General features: G+C 46.9%; 3 protein-coding genes across 3 annotated transcripts; 1 reads left to right on the top strand and 2 right to left on the bottom strand.

Moving 5' to 3' along the window:
* The first annotated feature begins 1,674 nt into the window (after positions 1 to 1,674).
* On the top strand, positions 1,675 to 9,747 carry LOC105191862 (uncharacterized). Its single transcript, XM_011155600.3, has 13 exons — positions 1,675 to 3,184; positions 3,565 to 3,753; positions 4,145 to 4,380; positions 4,635 to 4,846; positions 4,959 to 5,035; positions 5,178 to 5,374; positions 5,442 to 5,602; positions 5,951 to 6,119; positions 6,268 to 6,461; positions 6,542 to 6,671; positions 6,735 to 6,924; positions 7,005 to 7,147; positions 7,495 to 9,747. Exons 1-13 carry the CDS (start codon positions 1,675 to 1,677, stop codon positions 9,505 to 9,507), a joined length of 5,421 nt encoding a protein of 1,806 aa, XP_011153902.2. The 3' UTR covers positions 9,508 to 9,747.
* A 10-nt stretch (positions 9,748 to 9,757) lies between these two features.
* Positions 9,758 to 15,219, bottom strand: LOC105191882 (nose resistant to fluoxetine protein 6). Its single transcript, XM_011155645.3, has 10 exons — positions 14,018 to 15,219; positions 13,065 to 13,350; positions 12,826 to 12,986; positions 12,428 to 12,593; positions 12,028 to 12,221; positions 11,580 to 11,721; positions 11,175 to 11,364; positions 10,915 to 11,057; positions 10,736 to 10,844; positions 9,758 to 9,843 (listed from the first exon to the last, which is right to left on the bottom strand). The coding sequence occupies exons 1-10, from the start codon at positions 14,716 to 14,718 to the stop codon at positions 9,788 to 9,790; spliced, it is 2,148 nt and encodes a 715-aa protein (XP_011153947.1). The 5' UTR covers positions 14,719 to 15,219; the 3' UTR covers positions 9,758 to 9,787.
* Positions 15,220 to 24,477: 9,258 nt separating this feature from the next.
* Positions 24,478 to 26,179, bottom strand: LOC112589645 (UDP-glucuronosyltransferase 2B14-like). The gene is made up of 4 exons (XM_025303715.1): positions 26,171 to 26,179; positions 25,524 to 25,746; positions 25,203 to 25,225; positions 24,478 to 24,723 (listed from the first exon to the last, which is right to left on the bottom strand). The coding sequence occupies exons 1-4, from the start codon at positions 26,177 to 26,179 to the stop codon at positions 24,478 to 24,480; spliced, it is 501 nt and encodes a 166-aa protein (XP_025159500.1).
* Positions 26,180 to 27,637: the final 1,458 nt, after the last annotated feature.

The raw sequence follows: 27,637 nt of genomic DNA, 5'->3' as shown, positions 1-27,637 counted from the left end.
GTCATCGCGCCCGATTGAATCCTATATTTTTTTTTATGTACACATTTTAAATTGCGGAGGAAGATTATGTCTGTGACGCTTCACCTCCCTCGAATCAGTGGCCAACTGCGGGTAACTGGCCGACTACAGAGCTCACTGTCTGCTACACGAGCGACTGATTGCCGTCGTGGCAAATGTTTCGCGCGATGCACGACGGATCTCGCGGTGCATTCCCGCATTTTCATTCAATCGTTGAAATTTTCATTTCAACGACGAGGCGTTTCATCACTTTGAATAACGTATCGTCGCTGAGCGATCCGTGTTTTTCTTTGGTCGCAGCCTTCTTTGTGTCGTACAATCTTTTTGCAACTTTGCAATTCTCGAGGAGAGACTAGAGAGAACACGTGAACGTGGACGACGACAATCTCGTCGTCGAGATGACCGTCATGTATAGATGACAATTGGCTGTTCGTAATTTTGTCCTCGCTAATTTGTGCGCAAAATTCGCCGTTCGTGTCCTCTGAGATTGATCAAATTCGTGGTAAGCGGATCACCATGTTTTCGTTCGCTATCTCTCGATCTAAATAGAACTATGAATAAATAATCGCAATTACCAAGTGTAATTGTATTCATTTGAATGGAATCGCTGTTCTGGAAATGCTCATTAAAATTTCATCACTCGCTGCCGCGGAAATCAACCTATTCAGATGCGATCGAATGATGTAAGTAAATTAACAAGAACAAACGTGATTCATTTTAAATGATTGCTAGAGCAAAAGTCGCGCGAAATAGCCAAGAGAAGGAAGAAGAAATTATCGCTTTATAAAACGTTATTCTTGTTATTGTTATTGTTGTTGTTTCTGCATGCACATTTTATCTATCATGTTTGTGCTCTTTATGTGTATATGTGTGTGTGTGTGTGTGTGTGTGTGTGTGTGTTGTGTGTCCCTTTCGCAGATAACCGTTGAAATATATATTTAGAGCACGGAGATTACTGCCAACTTAGAGCGTTCCCTCGGCATTTACCGCCGCCTTGCCGCGGAATAATACGAATCGAAATTCGGCGCGGCCGAGTCGCAGTGGCGCCGCTTTCACGGTGCATTGCATTTTACTTCATTTTTCCCACGAACGTGGAAGAACGTGGAGTTTTGACCTCCTTTCCTTTTGTTGCGAAATTACACACACGTCGGAGAATTACGTGGACACCTGCGTGCGGACACGCTTGCGATTCCAACTTGTGTAAGGAAGATCCGCTCGAGCGCGGGTCGGCTGGGATCGTCGGCGCTCAGTCCGGTAGCGCGGACGCAGTCGCAGCTGCAGTCATAGGAGAGGCCGCTGCCGCCGCTGGTGGTGGTCGAGATGTTGATGCTAAATAAAACTCCTAGCTGCTTGGGCCGATGCCATGCGTTCTAATTTCCCCGAAGGCACGGCCGGCTGTGGACGCGGCGGCCCGGGCTTTGCCACGTTGGCCTGCGCGATAGATCGCCGATTGGTGCCGATTCCGCGTGATCGCGAGCGCGAAGAAGCGAAGGAACGACGAGTCGTGGGTGGAGAAGAAAGCCGGTGCCGGATCGTCCTGGTCGTTAGCCCGGAGGTGAAGTCGAACGACGACGACACGCGTGATCGAAGGACGGCGGGCCTCGCCTCGCCAGCGGCGTCCGGTCCTCGTCTCTTCGATGTGAAGGCCGCTCTGTCATGGCTGTCGCCCTTTTGGGCAAGTGCGTCGCGCTGCTGGGCCTCGTCGTGCTGCTCTACACCACTTGCTATGGCTTCCGGATTCGCGATGTGCCGCAGCCGCACTCGGGGCTCTGCGTTCCCACGCTTGGCAGAATTTGTCCCGACAAAATGACGGTGACAACGGCCACGACGAGCGGGGGACCGATGTACCTGGCTCGAAAGTGGCACGAGAGCGTGGTGTCGAGGGCTGCTGGCAGCCGGAAACCACCTGCCGAGCCGACGTCGGATGAAGAAGCGGAGGAGACTCGTTTGAGGGTCGAGAGGGCCGCGGAATATTCAAGAGACAAGGGTGCAACTAGATCGAGAGGTTCTAAGGTGGAAAGCGTCGAGGTGGAGGACGACGATGAGGAGGAGGAGGAAGAAGTGTTGGTGGAAGTGGAAGACGAAGGGGACGAGGTGACGGAAGAGGATGACGATGGATCAGTAAGGGATTCCGAGAGAGATCAAACGGATGAAGATGAGGAGCAAGCGTCCGGTGCCGAGCTGTCGGATGAAGACATCAAGGATGAGAAGAAGCGCCCGATATTGAAGAAAGAGCTCGACGAAAGTGACGACGACGATGAGGAGAGTGAAGGTGATGATAATGACGATGACGAAGGTGTTGGCAAGAAGATTTCCAAGAAGCAAGTGGGAGGTATCGAGACGAAAATTAAAGCCTCGAAGACTGTCAAGTCGGTGAAATACACTAGAAGAAAAACTGCTGACGACGACGACGACGACGACGAAGAGGATGAAGATGACGATGTTAAGGATGAAGATAGCGAAGGAAAAGAGAAGGAAAAGAAGGTTCGAACTAAAATAGATAAGCGACAAGTCGTAGAACCAGTTAGAAAACAAGTGAGCGTATCATACAAGAAACAAGACCAGAGTAAAATTCAGGTTTCACAAAGCTACGTTGATAAAGACGACAAAGACGACGAGGAAGATAAAGAAGTTGATACTGGGAAGGCCATTCCAACAACTAAAAAGTTGGAGAAAGTAAGACTCGCGGATAAGGATAAAGCTAAGACGGCTAAAATTGCACCTAGCAAGCCCGCTGAGGAAAAGCCGAAACAAGAAGAGAGAAAACCGGCCGAGGTCGCGAGGCCGAAAGTCGAGAGCGTGAAAAAGACAGTCGAAAGCACGAAGAAACCTGAGCCGATCGAAGCTGCGAGGAGAGCCGCGGAAGGTGCGAAGAAATCCGTCGAGGCCACTCAGAAACCAGCCGAGAGCGCAAAGAAATTAGCTGAGAGCGCGAGAAAAGCCGAACCGGTGAAAACGACCGGCCCCAGACCTAAGATCGAGGCGTCCGGTGCCACGGGGAAAGTAGACGAGAAATCGAAGATGCACGCGAAGGCGGAAGCTCCGGCTCCCGCGCCGAAGATGAAGAAGGAGCAAGCGAGACAGAAGCCGCAGAAGGCGGACGTGAAAAAAGCAGCGGCGAAAGCAACTTCGAAAGTAACGTCGAAGGAAGTTTCGCGGGCGGAGAGTGAGTATTATGTGAAGATGCGGTTCGATATGAAAAGCGGGCTTCCCGTCTGAGGATGTTTGGTGTTTCCGCGTGAATAGGCACTCTGTATATATATCGGCGGTATGTAGCAACTTAATTAATAATCTAACTTAATCCAACAGCCGCTTTCTGAGCTTTCGCTCTCATTCTTCTCCCGCCGGAGTTTTCTCCCGCGCGGAGAAATCCCTCATTGTTTCTTCCTAGATGGAGGATTCTCCGCGGAGGGGGCTTTTTCGATTTTCACGGTGCCTCTCGGTTAACGCAGCGCGCATTAGCAGCGAGTGTCTAAATATCCTCGATGCGACGCGGAAGCGACCGCGGGATGAAGCACACTCTTGCGTGATCGTTGTACTTTTTAGAGCGAGAGACGAGGCCGAAAACAAGCAAACATACTGGCGCATCCGTTACATTGTCCGAGCTGAATGATGCAATACTGCATGTGCCGACCTTCGTGCCAAATTTCATGAACGTTGAAGACCCCGAGTGTCAGCGGCACGGCAAGATATTCCTGCGACAATTGAGAGGTTACAAGTTGTGGGCGCTGCAAAGTGAGTCGATTGACAGAAATAACCGTGTTCGCTCTATTCTCGAGCATCGACCGGCCGAAAGTCATTACGATCGTCTCAGTTTCGACGGGTTTCTTCAGAATGCTTCGTCTAATAACTATTATTTCCGTCGAGACTTTTTTGCCAATAGTGTACTTACCGTTCTTACAAATCGAACAGATCGCAAGTTTCCACGTACGATCTAATTGCTCTCTTCGTGATCTTCTTTTTTTCCTTTTCTCTTTTCATAAACTCCGAGCGAAATATGTAGATGCTGTCGAGCGACTGGAGCCTCGGTCCAAGTTTTCCCGTGTTTGTTTGCACAGCCGAGTGTTTTCGGCTTGGAAAAACAGCATCAGAGCTTGGTCGGTATAAGGGCTTACCTTGCTTGCAGTGTTGGACTCGAGCGCAAAGATTCCGTCAGGCTTGTTGCGAGGGAACGTGAATCAACTCGGGGATTACGACCAATGCTTGGGTGTGTTGGCGCATGTTAAGGTGGATGAGAGGGCGATAAGAATTCAGGGGAAATATTGTTTGGCTACGGTGGACCTGCACGCTTCCCATCCGGATATGAGGCTGCCGGTCAATCTAATGCAAGCCCGCGCTTTTATACGAGGCAACATGCACGATGTAAGGAGTTCCGCCGGGAAATAAGTTAACACGAAATAGAACGCTTCTGAGAGAGTGCATCATCTGTCTTAGACTTAGAATGTACATTTAATTGGCTAAGTGCCCGGCGAATGCCAAAGGCACGCGCGTATGCACACACAGATACGCACAGTGTCTTCTGTCTGATTTGAACGATGAAAGAACTTTTCTCGAGGCACAAGTGCGGCGAGAAAAGCATCACGAAATCCCTCCAATGTGCCAATCGAATGTTTCAGCCGGGTCATTTCATTCCGAAATTCACTACGATGAATTGGGCGCTGTGCCTCCCCGCGGTGTGTTCCGCCAAGGACGCTGAGCGCGCGTTGGAAAGCGCCCTGAGTGATTACAATGCAACTGTCGGGATTAAGTTTACGGTGGACGTCGATCCTAATCTGTGCTACGTCAAGCAAAAGTCTCAGAGTTACTCGAAGGAGACGATCGGCGTCTTGTACGTATCTGCCCTTGCTTCGTTACTCGTCCCGAGAGGAAAGAAACGCGAGAATATCCGCGCGAGAATAACCGTCCTAACTCTCTCTCTCTCTCTCTCTTCCATTTTATAGATACTTTTACGCGATGGTCATTTGTCTCGTTATTATAGCGACCGTGAGGGATTACCTGGTGGAGACGCAAGGAAAGGGTATGGCGATTCTCTTTCCCGCGACAGATAGATCTCCTCCTCGACGGAGAATCGTGAAATTATGTTTACGCAAATATTTCAGCAGGGCGCCGCGTGGCGCGTCTTGCGATTACCGCGCATAATACGCGTACCTTTTTCGCAGGAAATTACTCTGAAAGGATAATCATGTCATTTTCCTTGCGAAGGACGATTAAAGCCTTATTGAAGGAAGAGACGGGTGCTGCGGATATTACGTGCATCCACGGAATAAGAGCGCTGGCTATGATCGCTCTTTACGTTGCTCACCAGCTTATAACAATTTCCCGAATACCGCTTAGTAATCGTACCTCTTTCAGCGAGGTAAGACTGCCTTTTGGATTATAACGTTCGGCCGTATCGCTGCATCGATCGAATTCTGTTTAAACAGATCGCCAACAGCCCGGCCAGTTCTATTTTGCGAGTATCGTTAGTTTACACGGACGCCTTCCTGCTGCTAAGCGGCGTCCTCACCGCTTACAATATGGCGTACGAGCTGAGAACTCGCGGAGAGATTCGCTGGTTCTGTCGCTTCATCGGCAGATTCATCAGGTATTTAGTGCTCTCACCGACAGTCGTTGCTGCAGGTCGTTTGATCGATGAAACGACGCGTGATCGTGAAATCGTTATTATCAGACGTATGTTATTTGAACGAATAAAACTTGCCTCTCTTAACACGACAACGTGGGCCATCGCGGTGGCCCACGCGACAAGTCACGTAAAATTAGTCCGGCATGGGACGTGTTAAAACATTAACAGCTGACGACGATAGACAGGCGATAAGTTAAGTTTCAATTTGGCTGCGTTCAGCAGAACATATTTACCGTCGTTCCGGGTGAGACGACTTCCGAACATTGTTTTGGATATCAAACGTTCACCTTACTTCGCGGTGCATTCCAGGCTCACGCCAGCATTGCTCGCCGTCGTGTTCTGGTATGCCTTCGTGATGGAACATGTCGGCTCGGGTCCTCAATGGAACAGCGTTATCGCGGCGAACGCAGAACTCTGCAAGAATAACGCGTGGACGAATTTGTTATACGTGCAGAACTTCTTCCCGTTCGAGGAGATGGTGAGTAGGAGAGAAAGAGAAAGAGAGAGAGAGAGAGAGAGAGAGAGAGAGAGAGAGAGAGAGGGAGAGAGATATGTACATGTGCATTTGAAACATCCAAGCATCGACACGATTTTCTCTTTTCTTCCGGTCCTTTTCGTTCGAACAGTGCGCTACGCACACGCATCAGCTGGCTCTGGATATGCAGCTGTCGCTCTTGGCTCCTATCTTAGTCTTCTTCCTACAATACAAACCCCTCATCGGTATCCTCCTGACGGTCTTCCTCATCCTCCTGTCCGCCACGCTTCGTTACGTCGCGACGGTGAACAATTATCTGTCGCTCGTCATCTTTCACGGGATATCGTGAGTACATCTCGAATCTTGAATCGTCTCTGCGCCGCTACCACGCGATCTCACCACGCTGCGTATTTTCTCGATTGCAGACTGAAACGCCTTTACAAGACTGCTAATTTAACTTACACATTACCACTGCACAGAGCCACGCCGTACGTCTTCGGCGTAGGCCTTGGTGTGCTGTTAGATTACACCGGGAAGAACGTCAGGATCCACAAGGTACGCGAGTGGCGCTTACGTAGTAGTCGCGCCTGATCGAAGCAATCGAGGTCCTGATTGCAGGTGTTAGTGATCTTGGGCTGGTTGATCGCGACGGCCTTGGGTTCATGGTCGTTATTTTCACCCTGGCGTCAGGCCAGACGAGACTATGTGTACGACGCTGAAGAGGCTGCTCATTATGCGGTAATCGGGCCGGTGTTGTGGGCAGCGGCTCTATGCTGGTCAATATTTGCCTGCTTCACGGAGCACGGAGGTCTGTTAACGCGGTCTGATAATGCCGGCCGGTATGCAAATAACACGAAACACTGATGACAATAATCGCTCGCTCCGCAGGCGTCATTAACAGATTTCTCTCCAGCTGTTGGATGCTGATCGTCAGCAGGATGTCGTACGCCGTCTACTTGACGCAATTCGCAGTGTTTTTCCACAACATTGGGACCACGAGATCCTCCGCGGAGTTTCAGCTCTACAGGGCGGTAAGTCGCGGGGATATTCCCGAGATCGCTCGTCGCTTGAAAATATCGCGGCACGGCACTATGCATACACAGCGGCTAAACACGTCTCTCTGATTGTCATTTCTTTGTTAGAGTATATTCTTAGAGCTCCCGAGAAGCTCCCTTTAGAAGCGTCAAGCACTAGAGAAAACAACTTGCCCCGGCTAGAAATAATTTCGACACGTGAGACTTCGTCCGTTCGGAATCGGACAGCCACGTTTAGACGCCGTTTAATGGACGACGGAAACGTACACACGCGCGTGCGCGCGCATACATACACACATACACACACACACACATGCGCGGTTACATTATTTTTATATTTGCAGATCGATCCTCTGGAACTAGCGATAGTGATAGCCGTGTCGGTCGTTTTGACGTTACTTTTGGATCTCCCGATGCAGGAGGTGAAGAGCGTCATGATGGAGAGCACGGACACCTTGGCGCTCGAAGCTTCCGAAGACAAAAAGACAAGCGTCGAGAACAAAGACGAAGTGGCGGAAGCCGCGGAAACGACGGGCGAGCAAGCGAGTGTTCCAGAGGACGACGAAGTCGTCTCGGCTGAGCGAGGCTGGCGAAAGGATGTAGCTGAGGCTGCAGCCGACCTCGTGGAGGAGGAAACGGCAGATGTGCCGACCATGAAGAAAGTAAACGGTAAGCGAACATTCGTCGATAGCGAAACGCACGATTCGCGAGAAGAGGCGTCGAGTAGAAATCGTGCCAAAGCGGCGACTAGAAAACCATCAAGAGACACAGACGATGACGACAATAAGAGGCCCGTGAGCAGTCAGGGATACATGCCTGATGACTCCGAAGAAGATATCGTCGAGTTCCTCAGGAGTCAGCGGGAATATGAAATCGTGGGGCAACGGAACAAGCCTCTGTCGTCCAGAACCAAAGATAGCAAGAGATCAGCGAGGAAGAGCGAAAATGATGACGACTCGTGGCAGTTCCAGCAGCCCGAGTCCAGAGACAGGACTCTGGCCAAGGAAGCGGACGATTATCATTCTTGGGAATTCGTCGGCAAGGACGCTTCGTTCGCCAGAGACCAGCAGGAGTCGGGCGCGAAAGCACGCAGGACATTTTCCTCAGAGAGCGAGGAGGAGCCAGCGGGCAAACGAGCGCCGAGGCCTGAGCGCGTTTCAAGTTCTGAGACGAGGACGAGCGACGAAGAGGAGTGGGAGCACGAGTTGCGAATACGGAGGAAACAGTTCATGGAGAAACTAATCTCCCAGCAGCGCGAGTCACTGGGAGAAGAAGAAGACGAGACTGATGCGGAGACTTTGAAGCGCAGGTCCTCCGCGGAGGGCAGGATAGCTTTGTTGAAGGACGACCTCTTGGGCGAGGACAACATGGACTCGTGGACCGTCAGTGTTGGGCCGCGGCTCGCGTTGCTTGGGTCGTCTCAGGAACGAAGCGAGCCTGAGGATGATGGCGGCATTTACATGCGGCGAAGGGAGTATCGCGAGCAGGGCCCACCATCGAGGGAGGAGAGCCAAAGTGAAGAGGAGAGTAGCCAGGACACGTCGAGGAGGCAGTCGTACACCAGCGGCAGCCAAAAGACTTCCTTGGAGGAGGAGGACGACGTGAATAGCCACAATTTCGTCTTGACGAAAGAAAGCAAGAGGGAGTCTCTGCAAGATCTGTCCAAGTTATCGCAGGAAGAACTGGCAGATTCCGGCTGGAGCGTCGTGAAGAAGGAGGGTGCCGAGCTCTCGGTGAAGCCGTCGACCGGCTTGTTCAAGCGAGAGTCGATCGTGAAGAGTCAAGCCAGCGAGGAGGATCCCGAGTATCTCTTGCCGGAGCGACCCAAGCTGGTTCAGCAGGAGCGCGAGCATCCGTTCAAGAAGGCCTGGCAGATGCAAAAGTCCAGGTCGGAAGAGGACGGCTCTGCGGCGTACGCTATCAAGGATCTTAAGGATCCTAAGGATCCTAAAGATCCCAAGGAACAGCATGAGAAGAAGTCCAAGGAGCAGGAGGCGCCGATCAAACGCGAATATAGCGGTGAGCAATCCGAGGATATCGAATCGTTCGCCGACGATGAGGCTGAAAGCAGTGTGATGTTGCAAAGTAGGAGCACTGACACGGAGGATAACAGGACCGGCTCAAAGTCTGGCACGGACGAGACGGACTCGATCTCGACGGACCACAGCAGGTCTGCGCGCGACGGAGACCACGGGCAAAGTTCGAAGTCTGAAACCGACGAAGATTCCGCGAGATTTAGTTGGCCGGTTGACGAAGAGGAGGAAGTGGAAGAGGAGGTCGAAGGTGAAGGCCGCAGAATCGGCCAGAGAAGGAAGTCAGAGGAAACGGATTGGCATTGGGAGCAAGAGGAGACTTGACGAAAATAAAATTTTAGACAATTTCACGAGAGAGTTATTACGCGTTATCTTCAAGTTCGCTTGAAGATGAGGATATTTTGACGAAGAGAGGTGATCGATCTGTATCATGGCGCTCGAACGTGTTTAGCGAGCGAGAATTTTTACCGAGACACGAAAGACAGGAAGATATCCGAAGAAAGAGAAACGACCGAGATTTATATTAATCATTATATTATAAGTTATAATAAATGATGAAGAAAATGTTCTACACAGACGAGCGTTTTATTTCTCACGTCTTACGTTAAGTGTTGGACGCATCAATTCTCTTATCGGGATTGTGCTTCGGTGTTTGCTTCTCTGAAAAAATTATATATGTTGCATACATACATATATATTGCTTATTTAATTGTTTAATTGCGAGAGAGAGAGGGAGAGAGAGAGAGAGAGAGAGAGAAAGAGAGAGACAGGGAGAGACAGGGAGAGACAGGGAGAGGGGGGAGAGATAGATAGGGAAAGAGGAGAGGAAGGGAGGAGTGAGGAGGAGTGAAAGGGGAGTCAGTTTTTATATTCAGGACCGTCTTGAATTCATCTTCAAATGCTTTTTAGCCAATAAAACGATGCATATAGCATCTGAAGATGAACTTAAGATGGTCTGGAATAGAAATGTTAAACGTCGAAATTCATTGGTTATACGGTTACGCGTTATTATGCAGAAAATATATCATGAAATTTTAAACTGTATGAGTTTAATATATCGTATGTTGAAGTCGGATATTATTAAATTTATATTACACTACAGGGATTATTTTTATGATTTATAATATTTGTTCTAAACTTTAATATAAATAAGCTAAAATGGTGCGCGCGCAGCGCGCGCTTGTAGTGTCCTAGTTTGTTAAAATTAGTATCGTAATTGCAACAATAGTCGATGACATTTTAATTTAATGAGTTCATATATATGAAACAATAATATACAGTGCCTATAATAAACTGATAATAAAATTATCAATAAATCTATGTAGCTTTTAAAAATGCGGCATGATTTGATCGAATCGTTATAATTAAAATAATTTGATTTTCAATAATTAATATTTACCTTGCTACTTTATTTTAATCCTATCGTCGATTATAATACAGGAAGCCTATTCCAATTTTTCATTAAAAATTTACTAAAAGTTTATCATTATTTCCGAAATATAATTTTTTCTGTACAGTTTACAACTATTTTTCATTGGTAATTATGATGTACCTTTTCGCAAAAACATCTGCTCAAGACGAAGTATCGGTGATTCGAACATTGTCGACAGCATGACGGCTCCACCGAAAGTAAGCATTATTTGCGACAATACCGTGCGTAACTAAAAGAAAAAATACATCTGTATTTTACCGACTATATACTCACGCGTTAAATTTGATAGTTGTACTAACTAATTGAAAATTATTTAGATACTGTGGCGTTCGCAGGGTCGCCGTGCTGTGTAACACGACAAGACCATTTACCAAATACGCGGAATATGTCAATCGGCTGAGAACGACAAACACTCTATGTCTCAAAAAATCTCGTATGGGTCCTGCAATCAAAGATAACACATCGTTCTTGGAGAATCTATTAATCATTAATTAATTGTACACAATGTATACAAATTATATCCCATTTTTGAGAGTGACTTTGAAAAGTGACTACCTACCCGCGTTATCAGTAATAGATGCAATTAAAATCCAACCAATACCCGTGCACCAAAAAAATCGATGCAGAGGTGCATATATGGCGGCCTCGACTCCAGTAAAGTCCTTTCTTACAGTATAAAATACGGTGATGGAGAACATCGATATCAGCAGCGACAGTGTTGCAAATAACCATCCGAATTTGACAATTATCTGCGCCGTGCAATTTACATTTTAATGAACCTAATTTACACCACGGCTGTCTATTTTATTGTATATACAAGCGCGAAAATAACACGTGCTATACTTGGCTGTTGAAAGAATTTAATACACCTAACGGTAAACTTTGTTAATTTTATATGACGTTCATACTGATTTCCGCGTTGAAACGGAGAAATATATTCGCAAAAAATTTGCGCTGAATATACCTTCGACAATTGACGTTTGTCCGCTTGCAGCCGATAAGCGATGTAGCCACATACAAGGCCAATGCAGTACGATTCTGCCCTCATGTGGGTTTTAATATAAGAGTTCATGAAGAAGTGATTGGTTGCAGTGTCTTTAATTTCACTGCAAAGATATTTCATCGAATTATCTCGAGAGGGTCGAGCGTTAAAATTCGCACACTATGCAAAGTTAAATATAACTCTTTAGTGTCTTGTATTACTGCAAAATAATTAACAGGTGTAACATATTTTCTAAATATGTTTTAAATCCATCATATTGACCATCATATTAACAGGTGTAACATATTTTATAAATATTTCTTTACACCAACGACGATTACGATAAGAGTTGTAATGAAAATTACATTTATAACTAGGAGCATTTGTGAAATCGTTTCTTGTTAATTTAGAGATTGTCTGAGAAACATACCGCGAGTAAACCATCAATGTTGGATCCAAATTGTCGAGAAGCGTTATCGCGAACGGTATTGCCATCAAAATCGCTGTTACACCGATGAGCAAACATTTTCCAATTTTGCGCCATCTCCACAAAGGATATATGATTGCCGGTGCTAATATGAAAAGTTGAGTATCCACTGCGAGATACCATGATTGGAACATGCACTAGACAGCGGAAGATAATTGCGAGGAAAAATAGACGATTATAAATGCTAAGTAGCACGTAAATAATAACTCCGGAACTGTTTTCTCTCTGCTTTTTATCATTTTGCCAATTGCATGATGTAACGCATTTATTCCGCATAAATTGCTTTTGAGGAAAATCAATAATATCTATAATTCGCGGCGACATTTTTTTTCGGAGAACTTACTATTTTGTCCGTGCTGACGTAATTATTTACGTATAGAAGATTAGTCCACCACGAAGCCAAACACTTCTCTTTCTCACGTCTCATCATAGACCAAAGCGGACCACGATCCAGCTGTGTCAACCACGTGGCATACAGGCCTATTATTACCAAGTAGGCTGGTGTTAATCTGCGTTGAAGGAAATTATACGTATGTTAAAACAATTAACACGTTTAAAAGTACAGGTGCCGTGAGAGCACATGCATTGCTGAAAACGATGTAACTCTCTTTTACTCAAAAATTTCCTGTTCCTTTCTTTCAAAGGTTACGCAAGTTACATCAATGGAGATTGGAAGAGGAATTTGAATATCAATGTTACTTTCATGTTTACTCTCATGGTGCATTCATTTCATATGCTAACCTGATGTAACGTACGGCATATAAGAGAAGAAAATTAATCGATTTCTTCTTATCGAGTTCTTGAAGAAGTATTTTGCAGAGGAGAAAACCGCTCAACAGAAGAAACGTGTCGACCAGCAGAGCATTATTGGTGAATACAGAATTCTCGATCCTGCTTATCGCCTGTAAGACAACGTTCTTCCTTATTAAGGGGACAATAGTCGCTTTTCGAAAGTACGAAACGAGGGTTTGAGTTAATACCTTGTCGTAAAACTTTTTATCTAACAGTGGACCACTCATGATGAATACGAGCGCGTGCCCGGCGACGATGAATATCATTGAGAGAAATTTTATACCGGCGACACAGTCGATATATAAGTTGTCGACGCGCGAGGGGCTGAAAAGTTTCTTCAGATTCCATATTAGAGAGAATGAAATCAGAATGGTGGGCAAGATTCCGTCCGGTATTTTATCTTTGTTTCTTAAGCAGACGGCATGAAACATGGTGCCACCGAGGACTATTAAAACTATAGACAGGATCACGCATCTGTACGATATAGACAGAACAGAAATTACAATATTGTTACATTCCTGTTAGACGAAATCAGGCATTGAATTTATTTAATGAACTTCTCGTACATTGCACACTTTCGCACATTTATGTTGAGGATAACGCGTTCGCTACTTAATAATTTCTTATATATGCACATAACTTTACATTTCGAACCGAGACAATTCATAAACGATTTTGCTGATAAAATTAACAACTAGCGCGAGGTCTGACAAGAGGGCTCTCAACGACCGTGGACTTTGTTAATCGAGAGAGTCGTGGAAAAATATCCGATGGTTTCACTGAATAGCAAATATAGTTTGGCTGAATGGCCTGTAAACTTCTCTTTATCACAGTTGTATCACAATTTACGGACAAAACTGTTACCGTTCTCCTTCCCTCTGTCGTGTCATTCATTTCATTATTCACTTTACTTTCGCACGTCACACAACTAAATATTTCCACAAGTAATATATACTTGGATATTTCCATCGATTGCTATGAATTGTAAATGGTTGTAAACAAGCCCCTTCTGCAACAGCGCGTTTGCCTTTACATGCATCGAGACATTTGACATTTACAAAATGTGTTGTAACATTTATCGGCGATTAACATCTATAAGAGAACAAGAGAGAGAAGGAAGACAAGCATATTCATAACTCACATGTAAACAATATCCAGCGTACCGACGGCCTCGAATTCGTCCTTGTAACACGACGTCTCGGACGTCGCGACCGTCAGCTTCAGACGAGAGTCGCTGAAGGCCGCGTCCAGAATCCTCTGAGCGACCTCCTCGATATCCTCCGCCGCGCATCCGGCCGGCAAGCAGATAGCCCAGTACAATTTCCTTATCGGTTCCCGATACCGTTCCTCGGCGCTTCTGAAAGCCTCCCATATAGAACCGTTCTTACCGAGATAAATCTCGGGCACTTGGACGTCGACTTCGCTCAGGCAGTATCGCCCGCGAATACCCGCCGGTGCACCGTCGTCGAGACCCAGGTCCAGGCACTCGTCGAAGTTGCCCAACTGATAAACGGAACCCGCTAGCACACCCGTCGGAATTTTCGCGCTAGCGTCGTAAAACTTCACCGCCCATCCGGTCAGGTTGTGTAGACCTGCCAAAACGGACCGGCATTCGCTTCTGCAAGTATCGTCGCGGATCGCGTCGATCGTCGGCTGGAGCAACTCGAGCTCTCCAGTTAACAATGCGGAGCTCTCATTGCCGCTGTCATACGGCGGTAGCTGTCGGCGGACACCTCCACGTCGGACGATCCTGAAAATGTGTTCTTCGTCCGTGATGGAAACACCAGCGATCATCAGGAGCAGTGACAGCCGCAACGCGTTCAAGATCACGGTCGATATCATGGCCGACCGAGTTCTTCTCGCGCTTCAATTTGCAGACAAGTCTCGTTCTTCAGGAAGCCACGGCGAGTAATTTCATCGTCGTCCTTGCATGAGCGAGCGAACGAGAGTGGATAAGCTACTTCCGAGACTCGAGTGAGTTGCAGTCTCGCGCGATGATTCAGGAGGAAGCGCCAACGTTGATCCGTCCACCCGCGCGTCGATCAGTCCTGTTCTCGGGAGATCGTGATGTAATCGCGATCTTGAGCGGCCGATTAGTGATTCTTAGTGGCTATCGCGGCTGCTCGCTTCTGAGTCCACGAAGCGACTGCCGCTGATCGTCGAGGAGGAGTCTGTTCAATAACCTTCTTAATTCCCTTTCTCTTGCTTGCTTGCTCCTGTATTTTTACACAGGATCTCGCTTCTCTCTAATCCATTTCCTCTCCTCCTCTCTGTTCCTCACTCCTACTCTTTCAGGGCCTAATGACAATTGTGTGCAATATTAACCCTTTATGGGCCCGTGTAACTTTCAGGTCACATGCTAATATATCGACATTTTACCAAATAATTTTAGTTTTCTTCACAAGATGACGTATACGTCTTAATTATATAATGTCTCTGAGATAACCAATAACAATATAAATAAGAATAATAACAATAATAACAATAATAACAATAATAATAATAATAACAATAATAACAATATAAATTGTTTAAACTGGCAAATCTGCATATATATGTTTATAATTGTTGATTTTCCATTCCATAAATTTTTTTATATTTAAAACAAAAATTCGGCCCATAGAGGGTTAACTTATGAATCTAAATATTACACCGTCGTGATCATAGCAAGATCGAGTCAATATTCCTTGATAAAAATCGATCAAGAAATAAGAATAAGCAGAATGATATATTAGCATTTCCGTATGATTGATCAAATCACGCTTTCAATGTCGGCACTGGATTGCTGCACGTTAATATCAAGCAGTTCTGTGCAATGATTCGGCGAATGACTGCCTACGCGAATCGGCAGTTCGATTATAAAACCCGTTTGGTCGGCGTGGAGACAAGGAAAAACATGTTGTCTCGATTGCAACGCACGTGCGTTGCGTTTCGCAGACGCGACGCGACTCCCTTTGCTTTTCTTCCTGAAGTTTTTGTGATGAATCAAGGGATGGATCGGAGATGTCAACGCGTCCAATTCACGTGGCAACGGGGCTCGGGGATTGAAACCGTCATCATTTCGGTGAATTCAATTTTCGATCCGATGGATGGATGGAGATCAATTCAATTATCTCAGCACCATTGACGCGTTTCTTTTTTATCACAATATAACGCGCCTGCCTTATAAGTCGCTTTGCATTTTTCCGTTCCTCCACCTCCACATCCTGTAATATACATCCTCATTTGCTGTCACGTTAAAGAGAGAGAGAAAGAGAGAAGAGAAAAAGACATATTATTTACAGTCCGGTATTGCGGGATTACGCGACCATCGATGCTAGAGTTACGACGCAATTAGTCCCCGCTAATATCCCGCAATTGTTGTCTGAAATTCCTCGCGAACAGCATCATCGACATATCGCCATAAATGTCATTAGAAGTGTCGAGCGATATTCTTCATCGCTGCCGCCTCGACTACGTGGCGTAAAACATAAAATTCCACGTTGCGACTGTGTTATTAAGAATTTATCGAGATTACGCAGAGATTTGTTAATAAAACGCGCATTAAAAGAAAATGTACACATCTCGGTCGCGAAAAATCGGAAGATCGAGTTGCGATCGATTAGGCTACGTCGCTTACGCAAACAACGGTTGTCTTATTTTCCACCCGCGAAGGAACGCATTCTCAAGGCCGAGGAGGAAAAGGAGGAGGAGGAGGAGGAGGAGGAGGAGGAGGAGGAGGAGGAGGAGGAGGAGGAGGAGAAGGAGGAGGAGGAGGAGGAGAGGAGAGGAGAACTTCTGCCTCGCCGCCTTCTCTCGTCCTTCCGCGGCCGTCTGGTATACTTTACGGAGCAAAATCTCGTAAAAGAGTTGGCGCGCGCGTAACGGGTGGAGGCGATCCTCCGCCGGACGTTATCCACGCGGGTGATGTACGCTCGCGTTTATGGCGCCACGGGGATTACTTCCGTTCACCATGCCCTATCCGCCGCTTACCTACGATCCGCGGATGGCGGCGGCGGCGGTTTTCATTGCTTTCGCCCGGTCGACCGCCACGTGGCGGTTTGCCTCGTTTATGCCTGTCACACAGGACACGAAGGTAAACGAAGGCTTTATAGTACCTTGGCGGGCTCGCACACATCGCCAGGTCGTGCCTGCGCGATTACGCGCCGCCGCGTAAAGCCGTGTAAAGATCGCGCGAGCCGCGCCGCAGCCGATCATATTTCACGCTTACGATCCACCCGCGGCCGTTTTATTATTTATGTCGCGGCCACACTGAGACTAATTACCGATCGTCAGCGTGCCGGCGAGTGCGCTCGCAATCGAGTGCGGGGGTGCACGCGTTCGCTCGGCTGAACGTCGGCGCCGAGACAATTAGCTTACCCCCTTGTTTGCCGGCGTTATTAATGTGTCATACACGGCTTTACGTCAAAGCGCACCACTCGCTTCCGCGACTGTTTGTACACGTGCGACGTCCACATTACGGGATAATACCTGCTTAAAAGACTGCTCGCGAATTGCCTTTGTTTCCGCTCGCGAGGCCAATCGAAACTCAAGTTTTACTCGAGTTCACTGAGTTCCGCTGAAAAGCGCGCACGAGAAACGTATTCGAGCAAGAGGAACGATCGAGGACGAGAGTCTTCTGAGGGGAGCAGAGGATGTGCGTGAAGAATTATATATATGCGTTCGCTTGAAATATTTACTTGACATGATCTCAACACGTTGGAAAAATGTTCGATCGAATTAGCGCGACGATGAACGAGCCAGATCGTTTCAGTCGGAGGCGATCTCTGATTCGCAAGAAGCGAAAACGCGGTTCGCTTCGTTCATTCGCAAACGAGCTCTCTCTCTCTCTCTCTCTCTCTCTCTCTCTCTCTCTCTCTCTCTCTTCCGCGGAGATCGCGCGATAATTCACTGGGACAATCGCAGAAAGGGAGAAAAATGCAGAACGAGTCGACGGCCGCGGCGCGGCGCGGCGGGGCGACCGGCCGATATTACGCGGCGGAATCCTCGCGTGAAATATATACGAATATCCGGAGACTTCGACGAGTGCTTCCGGTTCCCGCGCTCTCGCCGGTATGAGACCGCAAAATTGCATAGTCAACGTGATCTCGAACGTCCGAGGAATCCGAAACGGTTGAGGCGCGAGCGGTACGACCTTCCATGGATCACTTCGAACCAATTTGGACTACGATGCTCCGCGAGATCGTGGCTGTGAGCGAAAGCCTGGAACGGGACCCTTGAGATTCTGGACTCCAAGATCTTGGGCTGTACGGGTCCTTCATAAGCCAAGAATTCGATAGCAGTTCCGGACCGGCTGTTCCGCATCCCTGACGTCTCCGTCGCACGCGGCTACCCGGCAAAGTGTCGATGACGAATCATCGCGAACGAATTCTAAAAGCGCCTCTTTCCCTCCTCGTCGAATATCTCGAACAACGTTCTCAACGTGTAGGGAAAAAGGAGATAGCGCAGTTGCCGCAATGACTGCTGTTTACATCTCCATCATTCGAGGGAAAAATTGTACCACTACAAAACTGCGTCTAGCGTGAAAATACACAAAGAATAATCGTCCCTATTTTTCCTGCGGCAATCGGCCGATAAAAAAGTTCCATGGGCGAGATTCTGAAAACCTCAGTGAGCTCGGCCTGATCAGAAAATAAGGACGTCGTTACCCGACAACGTCCCGTTGTATTCCAGCCGTGGAAATTCGAAAAAGTCTCCGCTCTCTCAGAGCGGCGGACAGAGGAACGTATCGGCGCACGTAGAGCCGTCGTGCACTCGCTGTGTAATACGGGCGGCTCGCGGAATCGATGTTGATGAAGCGGCGGCGACGCGCTCACTCTCGCGCTGGCGCTCTCGCGGCGGACAAAGAGGAGAAGCGACGGGAGGAAGTTGAAGAGCTAACAGAAGGTGAATACAATAGAAAATATTCGTTGGCAGACGCGCGCGGGCCCGTTATTGCCTCGCACGTACACGCGACGTACGTGTCGGTACGTTCTTATTTACTTTATCGAGGAGGCGAATCGCGGCGCCTCCGGTGTGCTGCGATTTCTCCAACCGGGCCGCTCCCTCTACACACACCAAGCCTTTTTTCTTCCCAACCCTTCCGACTAAACCCACTCACCCCGCTTTGTCGCGTCGCATCGCGTCGCGCGCGTCTCTCTTCGGGAGCGGGCCGCCGCCGCCGCCGCCGCCGCTGCCGCCGCCGCCGCCGCCGCCGCCGCCATCGCCGCGTCGCCGGACGTGATCCCTCGGTGCATCGTCTCGTTAGTATGGCTGCTTATCCGCTCTTCTCGTCCCCGAGCGCAACGTGAATGCCGCGCGCTTCCCTATTGTCGTTGATTTCGGCCCGGTCCACGTGCGGCGTGCGAGAACGAAGACGACGAAGAGGACGAGGAGGACGCGTGTTCACACGAGCGCACACGTCGCCGTGCCGCACGACGACGGTCCGTTCCTCTTCTTTATCCTGCGATACGTGCCGCGACTACCGTCAATGGCACTCCCGATTCCCAGGATGCGTTTCCGCCGCCTCTCCCCAGCGCGTCCTCCGCCGGCGCGGCGCCTCCTCCAGGTATGCGCCACCTCACTCTTGCGTCGTCGCGACCGACCGAGCGACAGAGAGAAAGAGCTCGGCCAACGTAAATACCGCAAGAATCAAAGCGTCCGCGCGATACACGTGCGCGTGCTCACACGTGCGCATACCTGCTGCTTGCGACGTTGCGTCTGTCCTCCTTGCGACTTGTCAGGTGGCCGCTGCGTCCGATATTTGTCTTGGCTCGTCATTCCTGGCACATGACATTGCTCGTTAATCGTACGGCCCTAATGGCCGAGTCTCTCGCCAAGGTCGCTTCTTACCTGTGTCATGGTGTCATGGCACGCACGTGCCAACGAGCTGGAGGGAGCTCGTAAAACATCCTGATTCTACAATTCTTACAGCAGATGATGCGGATGATGCGGTTGTTATTCTTGTTATTGTTGTCTCATATATTATATTCTCGCGCAATAATTGAAAAGTAAAGAAGCGGACTTTGGTCTTCCAGCGTGTGCACAAAAATAAGGAAAGAAAAGAAAACAATAACCGGTAACGGATTTGACATCAGCTACGATGTTACGTAATTACGTAATTATTTTAATTATGTTTGAAACAGCTGTCGTATAATTGCTCGTGATTATCCAGGTGATCGGTCGACTGCGATTATCGGCATTAACCACTCATTAACCACTCAATTAGGTGGAGAATGACTTATGTTCGAGGGAACATGTCGTCATGTCTCTTTTTCCTCCGTCGGGTGCGGTTAGCGCGCAATGCACAAACAGGTAACGAGTAACGCGACTCGCGCCGGCGTTAAGGAGTGCACCGACAGCGAGAACTCTCAACCGCCGCTCGAAGGCGAGGAGAAACGTCTAACGCCATGGAGACATTTGCATACTTGGGTATTCATGCAGGGAAAGCTTTCGTCGGCACATTACACGATCCGGGATTGTTGCGCGTGAATACGCGCGACACTGTCTGGGAAGAGGGACTGTGAGAACAGCAAAGAGACGGCGGAGAGACATTGTTAATAATGCGAGCGGGTGTATACACGTCCTCGTCGGGTATTCGCGAGCGCGTCGCGATCGCGGTGGGGGGCGGGGAGGAAGGGGAAGTTCGATGTAAGTAAATTATGACGCGCGTCGCGATGTAATTAGAATTTGGTTTAATACTTCACGCGAGTCTCGCCCGAGCGCGTCTTCGCGCGCGGCGTAGAGGTGTGTCTCTCTCCGAGCGAATTGCGCGGCAAATCACAGAGTTCCCGAACAATTCGGAAGGCGAATCCTGCCGACTCAAGCGGGGAAAGAATTCGTATAATTACGCTTGCCCGCGCGCTCTCGCTCTAGTTGACGCTCGTTCGACCCTTCGCGGAGTCACGCAACGTTTATTTCGCGACCGCGTGACAAACATTGCCGATCTATCCGTCGTGCTGTTTAACAACATCAGAAGACGTCCTGCTCTCTTCATTCACCGCTGTGCGCCTCGTGTAAAAAAAGTCGCGTCGGTCTCTCTGCAGGATCGTCGTCTTCGTGCCACCGAGCCAGGTAATTGCTTCGATTATTTACAAGATTTCCCCGCGGCAGATTAAAGCGATACCTCTCTCTCTCTCTCTCTCTCTCTCTCTCTCTCTCTCTCTCTCTCTCTTTTTCTCGCATCTTCCATGATACGATACTCGTCGCTTTGAGAAATTTCCCGCTTCCTTTTTCACGCGACCCACTCACTATACCTTCCTTCCTCTCTCCCATCCTCGTCGCGCCTCGCCCCTATAAAGCCTAATCCGATCACGATGAAACGAGGTGTCCGTTCGAGTGTAATTCCGCGATAATGGATATTGCTATTCAAAGAGTCTCTCGCATTAAATGACAAGTCTCATCCCGCGAGTTCGCCGGCTGTCGAGGATTTCGCGACCCGGCCGATCCACTACAAGCAAGAAAGAGATCCGGCTGATTTTCATTTCGACCGCTCGTGAGTGACGAAAAAGCGTGTCCTTTGAGAAGGCAGCCAATCTGTCTTCTCGATTAAACGGCCCGCGGTCCGCGACACCGCTCGAATTACCGTGCAACATTAAACCGTGCACCCTTATTGCACCGTCGGGACTCGTTTAATTTATTTACGTTTATCCTTATTACGTCTCTCAATCCGGGCTCAATTGTCTTCCTATTCCATAATCAATAAGGATGAGTGAGCCTCTCGTCCAGCGGCAATAAATCGGATCCGCGTGTAATTTCGCAGGCTCCGGAGAGCTCAATGAGAGACATTTGATATTGAATTATGAATGCGTCGAGCGTGACGGCAAGGGGATGAGAGAAGGGGAGCTGGGGGGAGGCGATGTGACGAGGACCCGACGAGACGGTGTCAATGGAACGGTGGCGCGGTCTCGAAGTGTGCCGCAACCGATCCCACATCGTAGGTAGTATTATAAGTTCAGTCGAATCCTTCGTGGGAATGAGCGGCTTGCGCCTGCGAGAGACTCACCTTTGCATTACTACTATAGCTCGTCCTCAAGTGTAATCTCTAAGCTACTAAAAGGTATTCGCCCCTTTCAGCCCGACCGCGCTGTTCCCTTACACATTCTCCGCGTCTGTACTTTCTCTTCCTCGTAACATAGACCTCGAACTTGGCGGAGGTGCTCGCCAACGCCAAGTTCGATAAAGAGGGGGATACGCGAAGGGGAGCGAAGGCCTTCGCCGTGCGTCGCGCACGACTCGCAATGTTGCTGTGTTCCTCTCTACTTCGGGATGCAAGTACATGCAGATTTCGATAACGATAAATGACAAATTCTCCTCTCCCTCTGCCGTGCATCTGACAGGAGGCGTTTTCGTGGCCATCTTGGCGCTATGTACAAGACACTCGGCATGAATCAATCTCCTTCCGCGGCGCGTAAAAATTTGCCCGCTTGCAGGTATCGAAATAGCGACGGGAACGCGCTTACAATGATAAATTATCGCCGGTAATAGCAGGGACTAAAGTGTTTTGATGACGCGCCTGAAATAAATCTGAGAGCGGTGACTTTCAAGTATCTCGCCTGAGAGCCTGTCAAATCGACGTTTAATCATTCCCGATGTTTCCGGACGCTTTTCAGTCTCCGTGGACGGGGCCGTGCAGTTAACAAAGCGTCATTCGCGTGATATCGTTTGTTACAGACGTTTCTCCTCGTTTCTCTTTCTTTTTTATATTTTTCCTCCGCGGCACGTTCCATCCGCTCCTTCGGGCTTACGTGCGGAGATGCGAGCGCAGCAGCCGTGCGCTCAGCCTGCCGTAAATACGCGCGCGGGCCGCGTGTGCGTGCACATGCGGTCGCGTTTTATTACACGGCGAAAGGGCCGGCGGAACCATCGATAATTGCGCGATCGGCGCAATCAAACGCGCTCGGCGATGCACATTGAATAATATTCGTATCATATCAAACGGCGACTCGTTCTCGGATACGCGTCAAAATTTTCAAGCAAATAATGGCCGATTGCGTAAAGCAATTTCGCGGCTCATTGCTATTGAAACGTACGCCTACACTCGTCCCGCCGCCGCCACCGCCGCGCCGTCGCCGCTGCCGCCGCCATCGAAACGAACGTGCCGGCAGGAACAGCGAACAGTTTTTTTTTTGCCGCGAATATTTTGAATATAGAGAACACAGAAATATAGTGTGAACGAGAGCCCGCTGAAAAGGGACGATATTCGCGGAGTTTTATTGCGAAATTAAATGTATATTTGCACTGAAATCAGCATATTATATTTCGGGGCAGCTCGTGAAGACTTTTGACAGGATGCATTTATAAAAAAAAAAAAAATTATTTTCGCACGGAGTTGCATTTGTTACGTGATATCATGATCTGAATTATTGCATTTTTTTGTTATTGTATTTGTACGATTGCAAGATTGTGCACCAGATACTTCTCTCAATGGCCAAAGTGAAGAAATTACGTTTATCGTTTCTGTAAAAGCGGTTTATTGGTACTTTCTATGTGCACTAAAGCCGCAGTGGATACATGATGAGTATCAAAAGTTACGAAAGAGCAAACTTCTTTCAGTGTTCTATGTGTTTTTTAATTCACAAGGTCTTGATATGGAGGAAATAATATTGCAGTGTGATTATACGTTATTTTTAGTATCTTCGAACATAGTCTCTCTCTCTCTCTCTCTCTCTCTCCATCTTCCTCTGCTATATTTTCTTGCCGAGAATTAATGTATGCCGCAAAGAGAGATGAAATTGTTTTAAATATCGTCGCGTCTGCGCCAAATTGAGAACGAAAAATCGGCGGTTTTATCGCGCCGAAGAGAAAAAGAGAAATATCGTCCCCGAGGCAATGCGAGTCGGCAACATGAAACAAAAAAAGAGACTCGATTTTGCGAGTCATACGGACGTTTCGCAATCTGCGCAATTGTATTGCAATTCGAATATATCGGTTTATATTAGTTCGTCGTTTGACATTGATCGGGCGTTATCAAAAGCTCGCTATTTTATTATGAAAGTGTCAGCACGCGAACGATCGTGGTGACGGAAGCACGTGAGATGCAATCATTTGGACGAATCATTGTTAATAAAAGTCGGAGAGCTAATTGAATCTACATGCAGTGCTACGTGCGTAACTGCTTGTTGAAACGATATATTTTCACCGAGTGTCGTGCTGGCGCCAAAAGTTAAAATAATTTTAAAAATAGTTTCACGGCGGAACAATGACTGCGCATGATTGAATTGTATGGAACTCGAGTAGAACAAGCTAGAACTACCGTCAGAAGTGCAGTAAGTCGGCGGCACGACACATTTTCACCGAGTGTTGTGCTGACGGCCGATATTTAAAATTGTACAGAATTGTTAATTGTTGGAATTTTGTTCTGAAATGCTTCATACGTATAGAACTAGCCTAGAACTAACGGGAAACTTTTGTCAAAAAGCGTATTATTCACTGGCTTCTTGTACTTTAGAGGAGACTGTGTCGTGCTGGAACGTGAAGTTAGCACGACATTTTTTCAATTTCGATTTTTTAGTATTAAGAATACGGAACCTTCTTTTATTTTTATCAGGAACTGTAGAACTATGAAAAATGCTACTGGAACTAACATTGCTTTTTAATAATTTTTAAAACGTCGCGCTAACTTCACAGACACTTATACTGATCCTGGCTCGGGCCGAAAGCTCTCTGCAACGAGTAATCGCCACAGTAACACATGCCGATTCTCCCGAACGCAATCGCCATCACGTCCGACATTCGGTCTTGGTACCAAGGTGTACCTCGCGACTTGTTGCGAAGATGCGGCGGCCCTTTGTGGCGTATCACGCGTTCGATCCAGCAGACGACGTTATCCATCGCCTTGTGCGGCAAATCTCGAAGCAAGTCCCGCAGCTTCAGCATGTTTTCTTTGTATGTGAGGACAAAGAACGGCGAGCAAAAGGATTAACCCTGTATGCTCGTGAGACGCTGCGTCGCGACGCTACCATTGAAAGTCTTTTGTCAAGCCCGAAAATAGAGAGCTATCTCTTTCTCCGTAATGGCGGCTTTTCAGTTCCAGATCAATTCTGAAGTAGCGCTAGTGATATGTTTTCCGTTGAAGGGAGGTACACGCCAAGAATTAAAACCGATACGCGGAGACGCGATCTTGTAGAAGAAATAAATAGAGCGCGTTTACCTGGAATTTGTTATGACCTCGAGTACAGCTTCCTTGAATTCCTTCTCGTTGGTATCAACTCGAGACCTTTGCCGTTCCCAAACGTCTGTAGTTTGTTCGTATTAAAAGTATGGTCGATGGTTACAGGAAAACCAATCACAGACGCAGCGCTGTCTATTATTATCTCGTTGGTGCTATGAATCTCTCCTTAGTAGACGAACAGTTGTACGTTCGAATGCGCTAATTAAATCGATCTTTACAAGACGTTATTCCTCGCGATGAACTTTTATCATTATTTTACACATCTCCGTAAACGTCCGAGTTTGATACAATTTCATCTACAAGGATTGTACGCGGGAGAGAGAGAAGGTGTTTGAGAATAAATAGCTCAGGTCTCAATGACGATCCTTCAAGGGCCGAATTGTCGAATCGTCAATCGACTCTGAAGAATCTCTCGTCACGACCGGATCTCTCCAGCACAGTGTATCCTCTGGAGATTTTAGGAGAAGTTCGAGCCCGACGGAAGAGAGCTACGAACGTAGAACCTCCTGCTGCGGCAACCATTTCCTTATCACCACGTTATCGGGCTTGTTCGCGAGTTGATCAGACTCGAACTTCCACAATAGCTCGCAAGGTAAGCCCACGAAAGTTTTTAGAAACATGTTGCACCTGTTGATGGGCAGGCGATTGCTTCTTAAGTTTGTGCCTAAGTTGAGATATATGCAGCCCTCCTTCGCGTCATTTAATATCTTCTTCAAGGCCTGCAACAACACGTTGTTGCATCGAGATTTTTCTCCGCGTATTTGTGGAACATATTAAAGCGCGATGCAATTTGTTAGGACAAACATCGAGTACTTTCTCGCGCGCTGACGCGAACGTTCGTCTGTATGTGACACGAGTTACGCGAGCTCGTATTTTAAAATGCGCATGTGAAAGCGATATAATGAATTTAAGCCGGCTGGTGTATTTTCGATACTCGCGTTTTTCAAACGGGGATCAAACTTTTCCTCAAGCGGACAAATATCGGGCTCGATAAATTACAATATTTCTGTTATGCTAAGCGAAAATATGAAGCAGATGAGCGTGGTGTGAAAACTCATAGTGTGCAACAGGTTGATATATTGTATATGCCAGTTAAATGCAATTCTATTTAATATGTCGCTGCATACAGGTAAGGCGATTTACTTTTGCCATCTCGATCGGTATTGCTGGAATAAAACAAAGCCGAGCGCGCTCGGTCAATCTATAATAATAATACCGTTCGCAGTTAGATTTTATAAAAGCCTTGCGTCGCATTAACAATGTTACACCAATGGCGCTAAAACCCACGTACCGCATTTTATATTTAAGCAGTTTTCTCTCGTTTGAACATTCGATTTATTTCGCGCGATATACCGTGGCCGCGACGTGATAAAATTGTTGTTTGCGTTTCATCTAGCTTTCTTTATCCTTAAACCACACGACGTAAGTGAGGAGGGAATTTAATATCTCATATAATGTAAACACGCCCTCTCTCTCTCTCTCTCTCTCTCTCTCTCTCTCTCTCTCTCTCTCTCTCTCTCTCTCTCTCTCTCTCTCTCTCTCTTTCTCTCTCTCTCTCTCCGTTTGTATAAATCTGCACGATGTAAAGCGGATAAAGGTTGTGTAGATAACTGCATTTTGAACACAGCACGAAATACGTGACCCAATAAAGAGCTGTGCTTTAAAGTATTTTCATATAACGCTTATCCCTTTGCCCACGGCGCACATTCCATGTATGTTTCGAGAAGTTTTATGCTTCCGAACTTATAAAGTCGCTCGAAAAAAGCATTTTTGGAGGCGCTTCCGTTAAACATCTGTTGACTGTCTCGCACAATAAAATATATTCTTTATAATATCTATAAATATAAATATAAATACACGCATATGTGCATTTAAAGCCTCCAAGATTACAAATTAGAGTACCTTGGGATATATAACGAGAATGAGAGCGAAAATTGCAGGCTATATATCTATAAATATTATTCCTTGATATAAAGAATGAAATAGATCATGTTTAACGGAAAGTGCTGAACGAGTAGTTTAATAAAAAAATTTTAAATACGCTTCTAGTGAATTTTCAAATCGCTTATTAATTTTCTCTATTGTTGGCAAAGTACACTTGTATAAGTTATAATTAAAATTGTTAAAAAGAGCAAATCCATATTAAGAATATTGTTTATTTAATACTTAATTTAATTTAATAATTTAATAAATTTAATAATTAATAATGTAAAAAATGCAACGTAACAGTAAGTCATTGATTGTAATATTAATTATGAGCATATAAAAAATCTCTAACGATAAAAAAATATTTATCTCTTCATATGTTAAATGAAAGAGAATATAAATTATTACACACATTATTACAAGTCAACTTGAAATTTTTATGAATGAAATTTTTATTCATATAAGCCAAATACAAATTTATATACAATTCATATAAGTTTTGGCTAATAATTTTGTGATCTATATGAGTCTCATGGTTTCTTTGTTTACATTATTTTTCTATTTCTATGTTGCACGATATCAGTACAGAAGCAAAACTAATTGGTGGTAAGACAAAAGAGAAATCTCTCACGTAGATTTCCTATTTAGAAAAAGTACTAGTGATATCACATTAAATATAATTAT

Source organism: Harpegnathos saltator, unplaced genomic scaffold (assembly GCF_003227715.2).
Source record: "Harpegnathos saltator strain DR-91 unplaced genomic scaffold, Hsal_v8.6 scaffold562, whole genome shotgun sequence".
NCBI classification, from domain to species: Eukaryota; Metazoa; Arthropoda; class Insecta; order Hymenoptera; family Formicidae; genus Harpegnathos; species Harpegnathos saltator.
The sequence above is the reverse complement of the archived record's forward strand: the minus strand, read 5'-3'. Positions and strand labels throughout refer to the sequence as shown.